Consider the following 16106-nt stretch of genomic DNA (forward strand, 5'->3'; position numbering starts at 1 on the left):
TTCATCATGGGAGGAACAGTGCTGAAAAAGTGGCTATGAAATGGCAGTATCGCATTGGATCGAATCCATGCATGCAGAGGTTTTTGAGCGTTAACCTCTCGTACTCCTCCTACATGCCAATCACTCCATTATGGAATTGGATAAATATTTCATAAGGAGGACCCTCCTAAACAAATCTAGAGACTCGGTGAGGCTTCGTTGCATAAGCAAAATATATTGCCTTGTTATTAGTAAGTCACTCTGAATCACAAATCATATACGTTTCAGATGCAGTGCACAAATCAGCTTTATTTTCGTAATTTCATTGTGGCAGTCATTTATTCACACTTCTTTTGAGATATGTTACAGTTCTAAAATAAATGCGGCAGAATATGATCGTGGAGGTATTCCATCTGGAAATACCGACAGCCAACACGTGCCAACTGACAGCGATGGTCCAAGCACTGCTATGGGAAATAATAATCTGCCCTGTGTCAACATATCTTACATGCTTGATGTCATTTGCGTCTATATGTGCGGCTTAAGCGATGTTCACGTCTTTTTAATGAGGATCTGTCTTGTTCTACGCGGGTAGACATTGGAGGTTGTTTACTCCTACAGAGTGCGTGGCACCAGAATCAAACCCTGTTCTCCAGCGATGCACTCGTCTGAAAATGACAAATCACAGCAATCGCATTATTTGGTTCATCCATTGTCTTTCCGCAGACGAATGTCGGCAGAAAAAGCAATGCTGTAATTACAAGGCAGCGAGAGAGCATTACTTTGATGCTTAATATCGATTTGTACACGCACGCTGTGTATTGAATCAGGCGCGTGAAAATAATTTGAACAATTCATTTTGTGCAAACCATATGCTGATGTTGAATTTAGCATAATAAGGCAAATAGAGCCATATGCTTGAGGCAAACCCAACGGACAATGCAGGTGAGACAGAAAAATTATGAAAATTAACTATTCTTGAATCCAATTGCGTTCCTGAATTGTGACAATTCATTGCATTTCTGCGAAACTGAATCAAATACATATGATTTACCAAATTTCACTACTGCAATCATAACCCTCACTACTTTCCATAGTAAATTATTGTCGTCAAATATAATTTATATTTATAGAGCGCCTAAGCTCGAGGCACTTTACATAGTTTAAAAAGCTATATCCAAAATCTGGTAATTTACATGGCAGAGGCGTGCGAGGGCTGAGGAATAAGTGACCATAACAGAGGGCACGTGGGGGTCGCGAAAGGGCAGGGGAGGGATGGAACGGGGCGGAGTGGAGGGCTGAGGAATAAGTGACCATAACAGAGGGCACGTGGGGATGAGACGGGACGGAGTGGAGGGGCGAGAGGAGAGAAGCGAAAGGGAACTGGCAATGGGGAAGAGGTTGAGGCTTTGAGAGAGGAACAGAAGGTGGTTAAGGAGGGGGGACTGCTTAATGAAGACGGGAAGTTTATTCCAGTGGAGGGGTGCAAAGAGGGAGAAGGATCGAGAAGGGGACTGGGCCCAGGGAGGAGGAGGTACACGGAAACAGACAAGATTGGGAATGAAGAGGATGAGAGGGGGGACATGCAAGGAGATGAGAGAGGCAAGATAAGGTTGGTCAAGGCCATCGAGAGATGTCAAGGCTTCGTGTAAGGTATTTGACGAAACAGCGACAGTCAACGGGAAGCCAGCGAAGTTGAAGGAGGAGAGGCGAAATGTAAGAATTAAATGGGAGATTTCAAATGAATCCTTATCAGTCTCTAGTATTCTTATTTTTTTAATCCTTATTGCTTCAGGACAGCATTTCTTCAACTCCATTCCTCACAGCCCCACACAGTGCAGCTCTCCGTGATTGCATACCACCAGGTGCTTAATTTTCACGATTATCTTAAAAGCATTGTCATGACGGATGGCCGTAGAGTGATGCTCTGTGATTCTACAGAAATGGTGCATGCTACCAGCACGTTTCCACCTACGAGCTGATTGAAAATAGGAAATTCTTCACCATTACAAGTACAGTGATTCATTACCGATTATACGTAATAACCATCAGTGAAACAGACAATATTTACACACACACAAAGACTTATACACATGTGTGTGTATAGATGTATAAATATGTACACGCATGTAACGATACTTGAGAATACAAATACATTTATAGATGCAGGTACATATCCACAGACACTGTTGATACACGTAGAAACATATTGACACATTCCCTAAAGTAGAAACACAATACATATGTTAAGGCCAAACTAAACAGTGCTGGAGCGCGTACCGGTGTAAGGCAGTGGGAAGACGTTCTCCTCTGCGAGTCCCATCTCCAGGCTCAAACTGCGGAATTCGTTCATGAGATCCTCGCTGACGTCCGGTGATCTGGCTGTGGAAGAACGATGCAAGATTTACCGCCATCATGGTTGTGCGGCGTAGCTCGAACGTGAAAGCCAATGGGGTGTTCGCGTTGCGCTGCGTGTTGCTTGGCACGATGGCTGACGGCTTCGATGCACGTGCTCGCTCGCAGCACGTGGAGCGGACGCACAGATGTCGTGCTGATGAGCAAATATGCAGTACAACTAAAAAACACACAGGATTCACGGTTCAAATTCCGTGTCGACTCTGCAGATTGAGCCACATGACAAAATCATGGCCTGACTAATGTTAAGCACCGAGATGACCTGTGTAATGTTTGGTTGCAAAGCACTTTTTAAATCCTTTACATTAAGTTCACTTGCTTGCTTGCACACTTATGACCGTGCAAATCTTTCGGTCGTTTTTTAACCCATTTCCCGTGATCCAATCGAGCTGACATTTTGCACACAGACTCGTTGTGCCAGACAATTAATGTTCGTTAAATTTTTTTTCTAAAATTTTACACTTTTTAGGAAAAAAAAATTGTATTTAATTACCAATTGCTTAATGGTGGCAGGCAATCATCTGACCCATAGGTGGCAGCCATCTCAAGCCAAAGGACGAGAGGACTCTAGCCGCCACGCATATTAAGGATTTATAGTGAAAAACTTTGTTTTTACGGGTTAATTTTTTCTCTTATTCTCATGCAACGAATGCCCTGTCGATCAACATGCATCATCACTCCATCGGGTATTATTTCACGTATCAATCCATACATTCGTTTACTTTCCACAAAACAAATGAATTGCATAGATTAAGATGCATCAATCAATGAGGTTTGAGAAGAGTGGGGTTGAAAGGTGGCTTAAACATAAATTACAATTTGCAACCGTTTGTCAAATCCACTGTTGGATAAGGCGCTCCCCACACCATATAGGTCATGTGGGTCGTTTTACTATACTCCTCCCCCCCGCCCCCCACTACTGGTTAGTGCGATGGATGAGCCGTGATCTCGTTGGCCCACTTTCGGGCGGATGAGCCACTGGGATCCTCCGATTGCCTCGGTCTCCTTTGCTATTGGATCCAAGTCCCATGCTGATTACGCATGGTGTGGAAACTAATGCGCAAAAGTGTCCTCGCGTTGATCTGCTCACGCGTAGGCGTCCTCCATGAAAGAAAACTGCGTACCCACGGAACCCTGACAATCATCGCTGATCATGGTTAGTGTGAGTTGGTGAAGCAGGGAATTCCAGGACCAGTTATGATATCAGCCGACACTTATGCTAGCTGCGGCTGGGAATCGAACACCGTTTGCCGGGTTCATGATTCGGTGTGTGGACCACTGTGCCACCACTACGGCCCATTTGTTTTTATTGAGAGCCCGGCACTTCTATGCCACAATCACAATACTGACGTATGAGAAGTCACTGTGTGTAATTATCCTGCCACACGACTTCTCACCTCACTCTCCCACATCTCACTATACCCTGGTATCTCTCTGCCCTCCCCAGATCTCATCGTCACGCTCTCCATTCCCCCTTCCGCCTCGCCGGACTCATCCGTCGCACATCGTCGGTGAAAAACACTGATCATCTTCTTGGTTCTTTCGGTAAAGTCACGTAGAATGGAAATAATAAAATAATAAAAATAAAACATAATAAAATAATTCTCACGACGTTTCGGCCACAACGCAAGCAGCCGTCCTCAGGTGAAGAACAGGTCTGTCGAGAAGACAGAGTCTGAATGACACACCCCAGGCTTGGAGCGTCTATTTAAGCTGGGTTGGAGGGGGGGGAGAGCGCCTTGACAAAATAATTTGCATATCAAGAGGAATTTAGCATATTTATGGGAAATGCAGATATGCGATTAGAAGTCAATATCATGTGAGCCCACTGAATTGTAACAGTGATCTGCCACGGCTGAGGTGTTTGTCCTACCGTGTTTCAAGTCTGCTTTATGTTCACGGATGCGGTCCGAGACATGTCGTTTGGTTTCTCCAATGTAACTGCTACCACAGAGGCAACTTAGTTTGTAGACGCCAGGGTACTGTATGTCTAGAACCACACCGATCAGCTGCCATTTCTTTCTTATTCTTCTTCTGCTTCTCTTGCCGGCCATAGAACCCAAAGAGCACTTTCACCGCAACACAACCAAGTCTTACCCAGCATGCGCATGGTCCGTATGATTTTGCCCTCCTTAACTTTGCCGTAGTAGAGTATTGCGTACTTCTCGTAGTCGGTGCGTATGACCGTCAGGGTCATGTGCCTCGAGTGTCTCCATTCTGGACGCACACACGGACGAGAAACGAGGCGATCACGTGTGACCCTTCTTATGCATTCGTTATTACAGCGAACACAACAGTGTGTCGAGCTCTACACAGAGTGGAGTCTCTCTATGCGATCGCGTTGTACCTACAGAAATACTGGAATCGTATCCTTCTGCAGGGTTGTCCGTAGAGGTGTCGTCCATTATGAACAGTTATAATGGCACGCAGCATATCTGTCAACCCATACAGTTTACCCCGTATTCTTGTACAGGGAAATTGAGTTTGTAGGTCCATACGGCGTGCAGCCGTTTCAATGCGGGCAAAAAAATGTCTTTGTGTTTCTCCCTTGTGATTAGATTTTGTAGGATGAACGTTGATATTTAGAAGGGCACGGGGTGGCCAGTAAGGTCTGAATTGGTCTGTAATAAGATAGGCACTGATAAGGGGTTGACAGGTTTGCGATAGTTTGAGCTAGTTCACTGAAAATTGAACTATAGATACGCTCGCATGAGTTGATGGATTTCATCCTTCTAAACATCAATGTATTTGTTGATGACACAAAATCGTGTCTAGATTTGACGGACACCCAGGTATTTTACCCCAGTTTCCGGGGGTACAATTGTTTCAGATGCTTCTGTCATGTGCTGTTGAAGAGCCCTCACTCCAAAACGAATATGTTACCAAAATCTCAACCATGCAGTTCAAACTGCTGTGTAATTATCATTAATTAACATGTGATAGTTTTGTGATCGGCACCAATTTATGTGGAATTTGGATTTGCACTTTTGTTGAATTCTGACAGCTGAGAGAGCTGTGACGTTATGATTGTGCTTATCAGCAGGAGATAGATGTTTGCCACAAACACAAAAAAACAGCTTTAAATAAATGAGTTTACAAGCTAAATTTAGAAGTGCATAGTTCCAGTGGCTTCCAAATATCGGATAGAAGAGCGTTCCAGACAGCCACAGAAGCCCACCTGAAAGTGCGCGATGCAGTGACCGTCTTTCTTACGGATTAAACATTTATGTTAAAAGGTTAATGGAGCAGCCCAGAAATTGCTTGCTCACACCACCTGCTGGTGGAAGGACGTCAACTAAAATAATAATAATAATAGTTCAATTCGTAACGCGCGCAAATTTGCAGACGTAGTGGCCGCAACTCAGAGGCGCGGAGCCAAGCTCGGAGTCGCTCGAAAGCACGGTTGTAGAGGTGAGTTGTTAAGTCTCTCTTGAAGGAGGCGATTGAGGTGATGCTGCGAATGTGCAGAGGGATATCGTTCCAGACTGTTGGGGCTGCCACCGAGAAGCGGCGCATAGACATGACCATCCTGGTCATGTCTATAGACATGACCAGGATGGTCATGTCTATGGGGGGGGGGGGGCACTAGAGAGCCCCTCCACATCGTATTTTGGCCTCCTCTTCCACGCTGAGAAGATATCTCGGATGAGGTTGGCGTACCAGCTGATAAACGAAACTGTGGTGAACCCGTTTATGCTGCTGGGGTGGACAGATGTGGGGAGGATTTAATAAACGTGTCCACGACGTACAATGCATTTGTATGTACACGTATGTAACATCGATGTGCATTAATTGATTGAACTTAAAGAAAATACAGAAACAATGAAATATGAGTCCGGTAATGTAAACATGTACGTGTATACCTGTGCATGTACGTGTGTTTGGTTTGGCCTTAACATATGTATTGTGTTTCTACTTTAGGGAATGTGTCAATATGTTTCTACGTGTATCAACAGTGTCTGTGGATATGTACCTGCATCTATAAGTGTATTTGTATTCTCAAGTATTGTTACATGCGTGTACATATTTATACATCTATACACACACATGTGTATAGGTCTTTGTGTGTGTATATATATTGTCTGTTTCACTGATGGTTATTGCGTACAATAGGTAATGAATTACTGTACTTGTAATGGTGAAGAATTTCCCATTTTCAATCAGCTCGTAGGTGGAAACGTGCTGGTAGCATTCACCATTTCTGTAGAATCACAGAGCATCATAAAATACATTCAGTCATGATCACTCAGACATTCAAACAGTGTGGTCCTGCTTAGAATGACATTGAGAGACAGAAAGCATATGCGGGTTAATGACATCCATATTACAAAAAGTGGTCTTGGGAAGTACACGTAGCTCTGAAGGTTATGGTCCAGAATTAAAGCAGAGTGACAAAGTGGGAATGAAACCAAGAGTCCGGGAGGATGATGGAACAATGAAATCGATTCAAGGGCAAGTGCTGGATGGATCATTGCACCGCAAGATCTTGAGAGGTGGTGCCGGGTTGGGATAGGCCTTTATCCAGCGGTGGATTATCATGAGTATCAAGGCTAAGCATGTAGTCCTTGCTGCTACTGCAATAATAACTATTATCCACTATCGGCCATGATTTTGTCCACTTGGATGAAGACCTCCCTCAGCCATTGCCATGTCTCACAGCCTTGTGGGGTCACAATGCATCTTTAACACCTACACGTGAGCCAATGCCATCGCTAGATTCCCACGGTAACCATAGGTTTTAGCGCTTTTGGAAAACTGAACTTACTGAAACTCAACTCCGAGGAGAGCGTGTATAATCAGTGTGAATTACCTGCTGTGCCATACGGATCAGAAACATGGAAATGAACAAACACAATCGAATAAAAGACGAAATGTGCACAAAACCAGGGGAGACCTGCATACCTGGAATGCCACTCGGTGGCAGAATGAGAAACATGTGGGTTGGAGAACATAGGCAAGTTAGAGATGTCGTATTGATATCGCACCTCCGATTAGCAGGATTGGCTACGTACGGTGCAAAAGACGTTCAACATATTGTTAAGAAAAGTGGGGCTTGGGCAGAGCACATCGCGAGAAGGGTCGATGGCCTATGGTAGAGCCAGTGACCGAGTGGCAGTCAAAGGAGAGAACATGCCCAAGAACACTGCAATAATGAACCACCAAAATCAACACATCTTAGCAATACTCTAGGAAAGTGGTGTGAACAACAAATATCTTGCCATCTGATGAATCTATAAACTAGTTTTATTTCACCAGGTAATGCCCACTGAGCCATATAGCTTTTTTCCGAATCGACCTGGCCACAAATGATAGCCACAAAGGATAACAAAGCGGCTTTTCACGTAGAAATCTATAGCAGCCAAATATTCTATAAAGTCATGTTTCTAAACGTGGAGAGAATACCCGGAGGACTCGGAGAAAAATCCACACGACCACGGGGAGAACATGCAAACTCCAAATATACAGCAGGCATCGTTAGGGTCGGGATCAATCCCACGACCTCCTGCATACCAGGCGAGGTATTTAACATCTCGCCACCGTGACTGCGCCAGCGACAGGACCTCGGGACCCATGCAGGAAGTTGTCGTTTACTTGGACTTGGTGGACGTGACGGTGAACTTGTTTTCCTCCTCGCTGGCCTCCAGCTCCATCTTAAAGCTCCTGCTGAGCTTGGTGTACTTGGCCACGTAGTTGCAGTTGCTGGCCAAGGCGGTCACGTACCACGTGCCCAGGAACTGCCGTTCAGCCGGGGTGAGAGCGACGGGTTTGAACAAGATATTTTAAACAAAAGGGCATCGCGCCGGCATTTCGGTGAGCACAGATCGATTATGATGAAGGCGACGCAGAATAATATAGCAAATAGGGAACCTTGTTTTTGTTTTAAACGTGGTAGGACTGCATCGGCGAATGCCGGAAGAAGCTAGGAGTGAGATTTTGGAGCAAGGAAGAGAGAATTGCAATACCGGTGGCATAGCGTAATTGGCATGGGCCCTGTCCAATGTGTAGTGCCATAAGAGGGGAGAGGCTGCTGGGGGCTCTGGGATCCTAGGCAGATAAGCCCTCGGCGCCAGGCGCGAGGATCCCAGGCACCCCAGACACTTAAGCCCCTTGGCGCCACCAACGGGGGGGCTGTGTGTGCTCTGTGGGATATCTGGGGGCGCACACAACCCCACCCCTCGTTGGGGACGAGGCATAAAAGGGCAGCTCCCTGGCCGATCGAGTCCAGTCGCAGCTCAAGACCCAAGACCCGCCAGCCAGCCAGCTTAGGACCCTGAGCCCCCTCGTCCCGCTTGTCCTTGTAAGGGCCGGGACGCTGTGAGGGCCAGTGGTGGGACTCTGGGACTCCCGGCTCTACGTCCTTGTGAGGGCGAGTTCCGAGGAAGTGTCTCCGGAACCCATTACAAATGTGTCCTCTTAGTAGGCTGGTAGGGGTGGTCAGTGCTGAGTGGTGGGGGTGGTCAGTGTTGAGTGGTAGGGGTGGTCAGTGCTGAGTGACAGGGGTGGTCAGTGCTGAGTGGTGGGGGTGGTCAGTGCTGAGTGGTAGGGGTGGTCAGTACTGAGTGACAGGGTGGTCAGTGCTGAGTGGTGGGGGTGGTCAGTGCTGAGTGGTAGGGGTGGTCAGTACTGAGTGGTAGGGGTGGTCAGTGCTGAGTGGTGGGGGTGGTCAGTGCTGAGTGGTGGGGTGGTCAGTACTGAGTGGTGGGGGTGGTCAGTGTTGAGTGGTAGGGGTGGTCAGTACTGAGTGACAGGGGTGGTCAGTGCTGAGTGGTGGGGGTGGTCAGTGCTGAGTGGTGGGGTGGTCAGTACTGAGTGGTGGGGGTGGTCAGTACTGAGTGGTGGGGTGGTCAGTACTGAGTGGTAGGGGTGGTCAGTGCTGAGTGGTAGGGGTGGTCAGTGCTGAGTGGTGGGGGTGGTCAGTGCTGAGTGGTAGGGGTGGTCAGTGCTGAGTGGTAGGGGTGGTCAGTGCTGAGTGGTGGCGGGGGTCAGTACTGAGTGGTGGGGGTGGTCAGTGCTGAGTGGTCGGGGTGGTCAGTACTGAGTGGTAGGGGTGGTCAGTGCTGAGTGGTAGGGGTGGTCAGTGCTGAGTGGTGGGGGTGGTCAGTGCTGAGTGGTAGGGGTGGTCAGTGCTGAGTGGTAGGGGTGGTCAGTGCTGAGTGGTGGCGGTGGTCAGTACTGAGTGGTGGGGGTGGTCAGTGCTGAGTGGTGGGGTGGTCAGTACTGAGTGGTGGGGGTGGTCAGTGCTGAGTGGTAGGGGTGGTCAGTGCTGAGTGGTAGGGGTGGTCAGTGCTGAGTGGTGGGGGTGGTCAGTGCTGAGTGGTGGGGTGGTCAGTACTGAGTGGTGGGGGTGGTCAGTACTGAGTGACAGGGGTGGTCAGTACTGAGTGACAGGGGTGGTCAGTGCTGAGTGGTGGGGTGGTCAGTGCTGAGTGGTAGGGGTGGTCAGTGCTGAGTGGTGGGGGTGGTCAGTGCTGAGTGGTAGGGGTGGTCAGTGCTGGGTGGTAGGGGTAGTCAGTGCTGAGTGGTGGTCAGTGCTGAGTGGTAGGGGTGGTCAGTGCTGAGTGGTAGGGGTGGTCAGTGTTGAGTGGTAGGGGTGGTCAGTGCTGAGTGGTAGGGGTGGTCAGTGCTGAGTGGTGGGGGGTGGTCAGTGTTGAGTGGTAGGGGTGGTCAGTGCTGAGTGGTAGGGGTAGTCAGTGCTGAGTGATGGTCAGTGCTGAGTGGTAGGGGTGGTCAGTGCTGAGTGGTAGGGGTGGTCAGTGTTGAGTGGTAGGGGTGGTCAGTGCTGAGTGGTAGGGGTGGTGAGTGCTGAGTGGTGGGGGTGGTCAGTGTTGAGTGGTAGGGGTAGTCAGTGCTGAGTGGTAGGGGTGGTCAGTGCTGAGTGGTAGGGGTGGTCAGTGCTGTGTGGTAGGGGTGGTCAGTGTTGAGTGGTAGGGGTGGTCAGTGCTGAGTGGTAGGGGTAGTCAGTGCTGAGTGGTGGTCAGTGTTGAGTGGTAGGGGTGGTCAGTGTTGAGTGGTAGGGGTAGTCAGTGCTGAGTGGTGGGGGTGGTCAGTGTTGAGTGGTAGGGGTGGTCAGTGTTGAGTGGTGGGGGTGGTCAGTGTTGAGTGGTAGGGGTGGTCAGTGTTGAGTGGTGGGGGTAGTCAGTGCTGAGTGGTAGGGGTGGTCAGTGTTGAGTGGTGGGGGTGGTCAGTGTTGAGTGGTGGGGGTGGTCAGTGTTGAGTGGTAGGGGTGGTCAGTGCTGAGTGGTAGGGGTGGTGAGTGCTGAGTGGTGGGGGTGGTCAGTGCTGAGTGGTAGGGGTAGTCAGTGTTGAGTGGTAGGGGTAGTCAGTGCTGAGTGGTAGGGGTGGTCAGTGCTGAGTGGTGGGGGTGGTCAGTGCTGAGTGGTGGGGGTGGTCAGTGCTGAGTGGTGGGGGTGGTCAGTGCTGAGTGGTGGGGTGGTCAGTACTGAGTGGTGGGGGTGGTCAGTACTGAGTGACGGGGGTGGTCAGTGCTGAGTGGTGGGGTGGTCAGTGCTGAGTGGTAGAGGTGGTCAGTGCTGAGTGGTAGGGGTGGTCAGTGCTGGGTGGTAGGGGTAGTCAGTGCTGAGTGGTGGTCAGTGCTGAGTGGTAGGGGTGGTCAGTGCTGAGTGGTAGGGGTGGTCAGTGTTGAGTGGTAGGGGTGGTCAGTGCTGAGTGGTAGGGGTGGTGAGTGCTGAGTGGTGGGGGTGGTCAGTGTTGAGTGGTAGGGGTGGTCAGTGCTGAGTGGTAGGGGTGGTCAGTGCTGAGTGGTAGGGGTGGTCAGTGCTGAGTGGTAGGGGTGGTCAGTGCTGTGTGGTAGGGGTGGTCAGTGTTGAGTGGTAGGGGTGGTCAGTGCTGAGTGGTAGGGGTAGTCAGTGCTGAGTGGTGGTCAGTGTTGAGTGGTAGGGGTGGTCAGTGTTGAGTGGTAGGGGTAGTCAGTGCTGAGTGGAGGGGGTGGTCAGTGTTGAGTGGTAGGGGTGGTCAGTGTTGAGTGGTGGGGGTGGTCAGTGTTGAGTGGTAGGGGTGGTCAGTGTTGAGTGGTGGGGGTAGTCAGTGCTGAGTGGTAGGGGTGGTCAGTGTTGAGTGGTGGGGGTGGTCAGTGTTGAGTGGTGGGGGTGGTCAGTGTTGAGTGGTAGGGGTGGTCAGTGCTGAGTGGTAGGGGTGGTCAGTGCTGAGTGGTAGGGGTGGTGAGTGCTGAGTGGTGGGGGTGGTCAGTGCTGAGTGGTAGGGGTAGTCAGTGTTGAGTGGTAGGGGTAGTCAGTGCTGAGTGGTAGGGGTGGTCAGTGCTGAGTGGTGGGGGTGGTCAGTGCTGAGTGGTGGGGGTGGTCAGTGTTGAGTGGTAGGGGTGGTCAGTGTTGAGTGGTAGGGGTGGTCAGTGCTGAGTGGTGGGGTGGTCAGTGCTGAGTGGTGGGGTGGTCAGTGCTGAGTGGTGGGGTGGTCAGTGCTGAGTGGTAGGGGTAGTCAGTGCTGAGTGGTAGGGGTGGTCAGTGCTGAGTGGTAGGGGTGGTCAGTGCTGAGTGGTGGGGTGGTCAGTGCTGAGTGGTAGGGGTGGTCAGTGCTGAGTGGTAGGGTGGTCAGTGCTGAGTGGTAGGGGTGGTCAGTGTTGAGTGGTGGGGCTGGTCAGTGTTGAGTGGTGGGGGTGGTCAGTGTTGAGTGGTGGGGGTGGTCAGTGCTGAGTGGTAGGGGTAGTCAGTGCTGAGTGGTAGGGGTGGTCAGTGTTGAGTGGTGGGGGTGGTCAGTGTTGAGTGGTAGGGGTGGTCAGTGCTGAGTGGTAGGGGTGGTCAGTGCTGAGTGGTGGGGGTGGTCAGTGCTGAGTGGTAGGGGTGGTCAGTGTTGAGTGGTGGGGGTGGTCAGTGTTGAGTGGTGGGGGTGGTCAGTGTTGAGTGGTGGGGGTGGTCAGTGTTGAGTGGTAGGGGTGGTCAGTGTTGAGTGGTGGGGGTGGTCAGTGTTGAGTGGTGGGGGTGGTCAGTGTTGAGTGGTGGGGGTGGTCAGTGTTGAGTGGTGGGGGTGGTCAGTGCTGAGTGGTAGGGGTGGTCAGTGCTGAGTGGTGGGGGTGGTCAGTGCTGAGTGGTGGGGGTGGTGAGTGCTGAGTGGTAGGGGTGGTCAGTGCTGAGTGGTAGGGGTGGTCAGTGTTGAGTGGTGGGGGTGGTCAGTGCTGAGTGGTAGGGGTGGTCAGTGTTGAGTGGTGGGGGTGGTCAGTGCTGAGTGGTGGGGGTGGTCAGTGCTGAGTGGTGGGGGTGATCAGTGCTGAGTGGTGGGGGTGGTCAGTGCTGAGTGGTAGGGGTAGTCAGTGCTGAGTGGTAGGGGTGGTCAGTGCTGAGTGGTGGGGGTAGTCAGTGCTGAGTGGTAGGGGTGGTCAGTGCTGAGTGGTAGGGGTAGTCAGTGCTGAGTGGTAGGGGTAGTCAGTGCTGAGTGGTAGGGGTGGTCAGTGCTGAGTGGTAGGGGTAGTCAGTGCTGAGTGGTAGGGGTGGTCAGTGCTGAGTGGTGGGGGTGGTCAGTGTTGAGTGGTGGGGGTGGTCAGTGTTGAGTGGTAGGGGTGGTCAGTGCTGAGTGGTAGGGGTGGTCAGTGCTGAGTGGTAGGGGTGGTCAGTGCTGAGTGGTAGGGGTGGTCAGTGCTGAGTGGTAGGGGTGGTCAGTGCTGAGTGGTAGGGGTGGTCAGTGCTGAGTGGTAGGGGTGGTCAGTGCTGAGTGGTGGTCAGTGCTGAGCGGTAGGGGTGGGCAGGGCTGTGTGGCGGTTGCACGCGACAAATACCCGCGAGGCGTCAAAGTCCTCCTGTGCTTGGACGTCGTCCTGCTCGCCATCCGTGGGCACCGCGTGGCCCTGACACAGGGCGCCGAGAAGCAGCAGCAGTAGGCACGCGATCCGCATGTTTGTTGCGAACCGTTCTCCTGTCGACGAGCTGAGCAGAGAACTTGGCAATTTGTCCGGGTACCCGTGCCTGCGGCCCTTTTATATTTGTGGCTGTAAACCATTGATTTGTCTTTATTGATTGGTATCTGCTTTATTTGCACAACGATGTTGTGTTAAGCGCTGCGTGTTTGTATGTATTTTATTGAAACGTGTATGATCATGTATGATGAGTGAGCACTTTTTCAAGTGGGAATGATTACCTTCATTGGCATTTGTGCTGGAAAGAAAGTTTGCTGTGTTTTTGTTACAAAATAGCCAAAATGAGAGTGTATACCGACTTGTGTATTGCTTTAAAATATATTTTGCAACATTTTAACAACATGGAAATTGTCTTTATTGCAGCATTTTAAAAATGAACGCATTAATTCTAAATGTTTATTAATTCGTGCATAAATTATCGTGAAAATAACTAAGAAATTAGATTTTCAACTCCATGACCCATTTTTAAATTGTATTTCACGAAAATGTCGCCGGCAGCTGCATCTTACGTTTTCTTAGTTTATCCATGAACGCTATGACATTTATGATGGTGCCAAGCTTTTCTATGACCTTTGTGGGCATTCCTTCGTGTGGAATGTGGACTTCTGAAGTGGTGCCAGTTTTTCTTCAATACAGCCACCTGGTTGATACAAACTCAGCTTTTACTGGTAGGAACCTCCTGGTTACACCAGCCCACAGGGGATTATTGTGTCCGTCCGTCGTGCAGGGAGGGGCTGGGTGGGGAGGGAGGGGCTGGGTGGGGAGGGGAGGGGCTGGGTGGGGAGGGAGGGGCTGGGTGGGGAGGGGAGGGGCTGGGGAGGAGAGGGTGGGGAAGGGCTGGGTGGGGAGGGTGGGGAGGGGCTGGGTGGGGAGGGTGGGGCTGGGTGGGGGGGGAGGGGTCGGGCTGGGTGGGGAAGGGCTGGTCACCCCGTGGTGCCCTTATAAAACTCAACGTTTAACCTACTCACGCCGGCTTGTGCCCGCCCTCAGTCGGCCATATTTGCGGAATACACCACGCCGCCATTGACCCTGGCCATTGACCGAGCAACCCAACGTTCCCACCAGCTCCCTCCGCAGGAATGTGTTTTACGTTTAGTTTGTTGTCCTTCCCCCGCACCCCTGATTAGCAGTTGACTACGTACTGCGCGAAAGAAGTTCAACATGCATACAGTCCATACGGGAGTTGCACAGAAGAAACGCTACATCCCAAGTCACACTTTTGCTCAAGATCTTGGAAGCGACAATTCCCATGTGTCACCCACAAACCATGCCTTTGAGTGTCTGTAACTCCGCAAGTGCATTCAGTGGGGATAGGTCAAAGTGGATGAAGACCCTGGCTGAAAAATGTGACGTTACTGGATGGCCTCAAGCTGCTTGGGTCACTATTCTGCATGCATCGCTCGACAACTCACATCACTGGTATATGCCAACAGAAAATGCTTCTCACTAGTCATGCGGAGATTTGAGCTTTTCTCGAAGAAAAGTTCCATCGGTGAAAAGCTGCCACCTGCAATAGATGCATTCCCAGAGCATGTAGAGAGTAAACTATTAATATCGTTGCATGAATCTCATATCACCAGTTAGCCAATGGATGCAAAGTTGATCATGGTTAAGAGCTTACCCCAGTGCTGATTTTTATTTTTTTAAACCCAGCTCCTACAACAGTCTTGGCTTTTGCACAATGTCCATGCAAAGCTACTTGTGCAACTAAGCAATGCAAATGTAGAAAGGAGGGAATGGTGTGCTCTTATAATAATGAAGAACGCACCAACATACTTGAAGCCTTGTCTCACTCTTGAGCAGTCATTCATCTTAACTATCACTACTTTCTCAGTCTTTTGCTTGAAGGCTAATTCATGTTTTGAGACCGACTGCATCTTATTCACATGAAAATATTGGTGAGAATTTAATATTTGCAATGTTTTTTTTATTTAGACAGGCTGGGAAGAATCAGCTTTCTGTAAATCCAGACAACCTTTAGAAGTTGTATTCAAGTGAATTGCCATCCTGTAGTAGAGTACATTATATTATCTTGAACGACGCCTTCTTCATGGACATACGTGTTTTATGTCAGTATCCCTGAACAAACCCCTCTATAGAAACATAAACAGCGCTACTTCAGAAGTTCACATCCACACGAGGGGTCGCCCACAGGGGTCATAGAAACACGCGATACCGTCGGAAATGGTCAAGCTTCATGGGTGAACCGTTCGAAACGTGTTGGTCCTGGCATTTAGACGGTGCTATGGTACAACCTTTGTGTTAATCCACTGCTGGATGAGGACCCTCTCCATATATGGTGGGGGTCGTGGAGGATATTTGACCAGACTTCACGCACGCACATTGGTCGGAGCTGGTAAGGGCATGAAGCCGACGTGGACAAAGTATAGGACTGGACAATAGATTGTGTTGCGTTTCCCTCTGCTGTCGACCACGAAGCTTCGCAAGCCCTATTACAACCTATGTGTACACGGTGGTCCACCCATCCAAGCACTCCTTGGGCTCGACACGAAATCATGGTGTATTCTGGGTGATGGTTATAGACAATTGTGCTATATATTAATACAAAAACATTAAGACCGTCTCTCTACAAAAGACAAACCCCAGCTAGCCAGATCTCACATTTAGGCGGGCAAGTTGACTAAATTCACATAGCCTCCTTGACGACCTCGAGTAACATGGCAGCAGTGCAAGCCCAGTCAGTTCTGCCCTACGGTGGAGAGCTCCGTTGATTGTCTCCATCTCTAGCTTTCATTTCTCTGCGTTTGCATCTCCTGTTGTGTCCATCCGTGTTTGTGTTGACTGCTGGTGTATTCTTTACTTCTCAGCG

General features: G+C 49.9%; 1 protein-coding gene across 1 annotated transcript; it reads right to left on the bottom strand.

Annotated features, from left to right (window-relative positions):
- Nucleotides 1-268: 268 nt before the first annotated feature.
- Nucleotides 269-13325, bottom strand: LOC133341861 (protein AMBP-like). Its single transcript, XM_061550654.1, has 6 exons — nucleotides 13139-13325; nucleotides 7987-8129; nucleotides 6525-6595; nucleotides 4492-4611; nucleotides 2260-2361; nucleotides 269-647 (listed from the first exon to the last, which is right to left on the bottom strand). The coding sequence occupies exons 1-6, from the start codon at nucleotides 13253-13255 to the stop codon at nucleotides 595-597; spliced, it is 606 nt and encodes a 201-aa protein (XP_061406638.1). The 5' UTR covers nucleotides 13256-13325; the 3' UTR covers nucleotides 269-594.
- Between the last annotated feature and the right edge of the window lie 2781 nt (nucleotides 13326-16106).

Source organism: Lethenteron reissneri, chromosome 12 (assembly GCF_015708825.2).
Source record: "Lethenteron reissneri isolate LAM-NWPU_2019-01 chromosome 12, ASM1570882v1, whole genome shotgun sequence".
NCBI lineage: Eukaryota > Metazoa > Chordata > Hyperoartia > Petromyzontiformes > Petromyzontidae > Lethenteron > Lethenteron reissneri.

Coding starts and splice junctions, on each gene's coding strand:
- LOC133341861 (XM_061550654.1), bottom strand. CDS start 13,255: ATGCGGATCGCGTGCCTACTGCTGCTGCTTCTCGGCGCCCTGTGTCAG. Junction 2,362..4,491: donor ACGGACCATGCGCATGCTGG/GTAAGACTTGGT, acceptor GTTCTTCCACAG/CCAGATCACCGGACGTCAGC. Junction 648..2,259: donor CTTCCCACTGCCTTACACCG/GTACGCGCTCCA, acceptor TGTCATTTTCAG/ACGAGTGCATCGCTGGAGAA.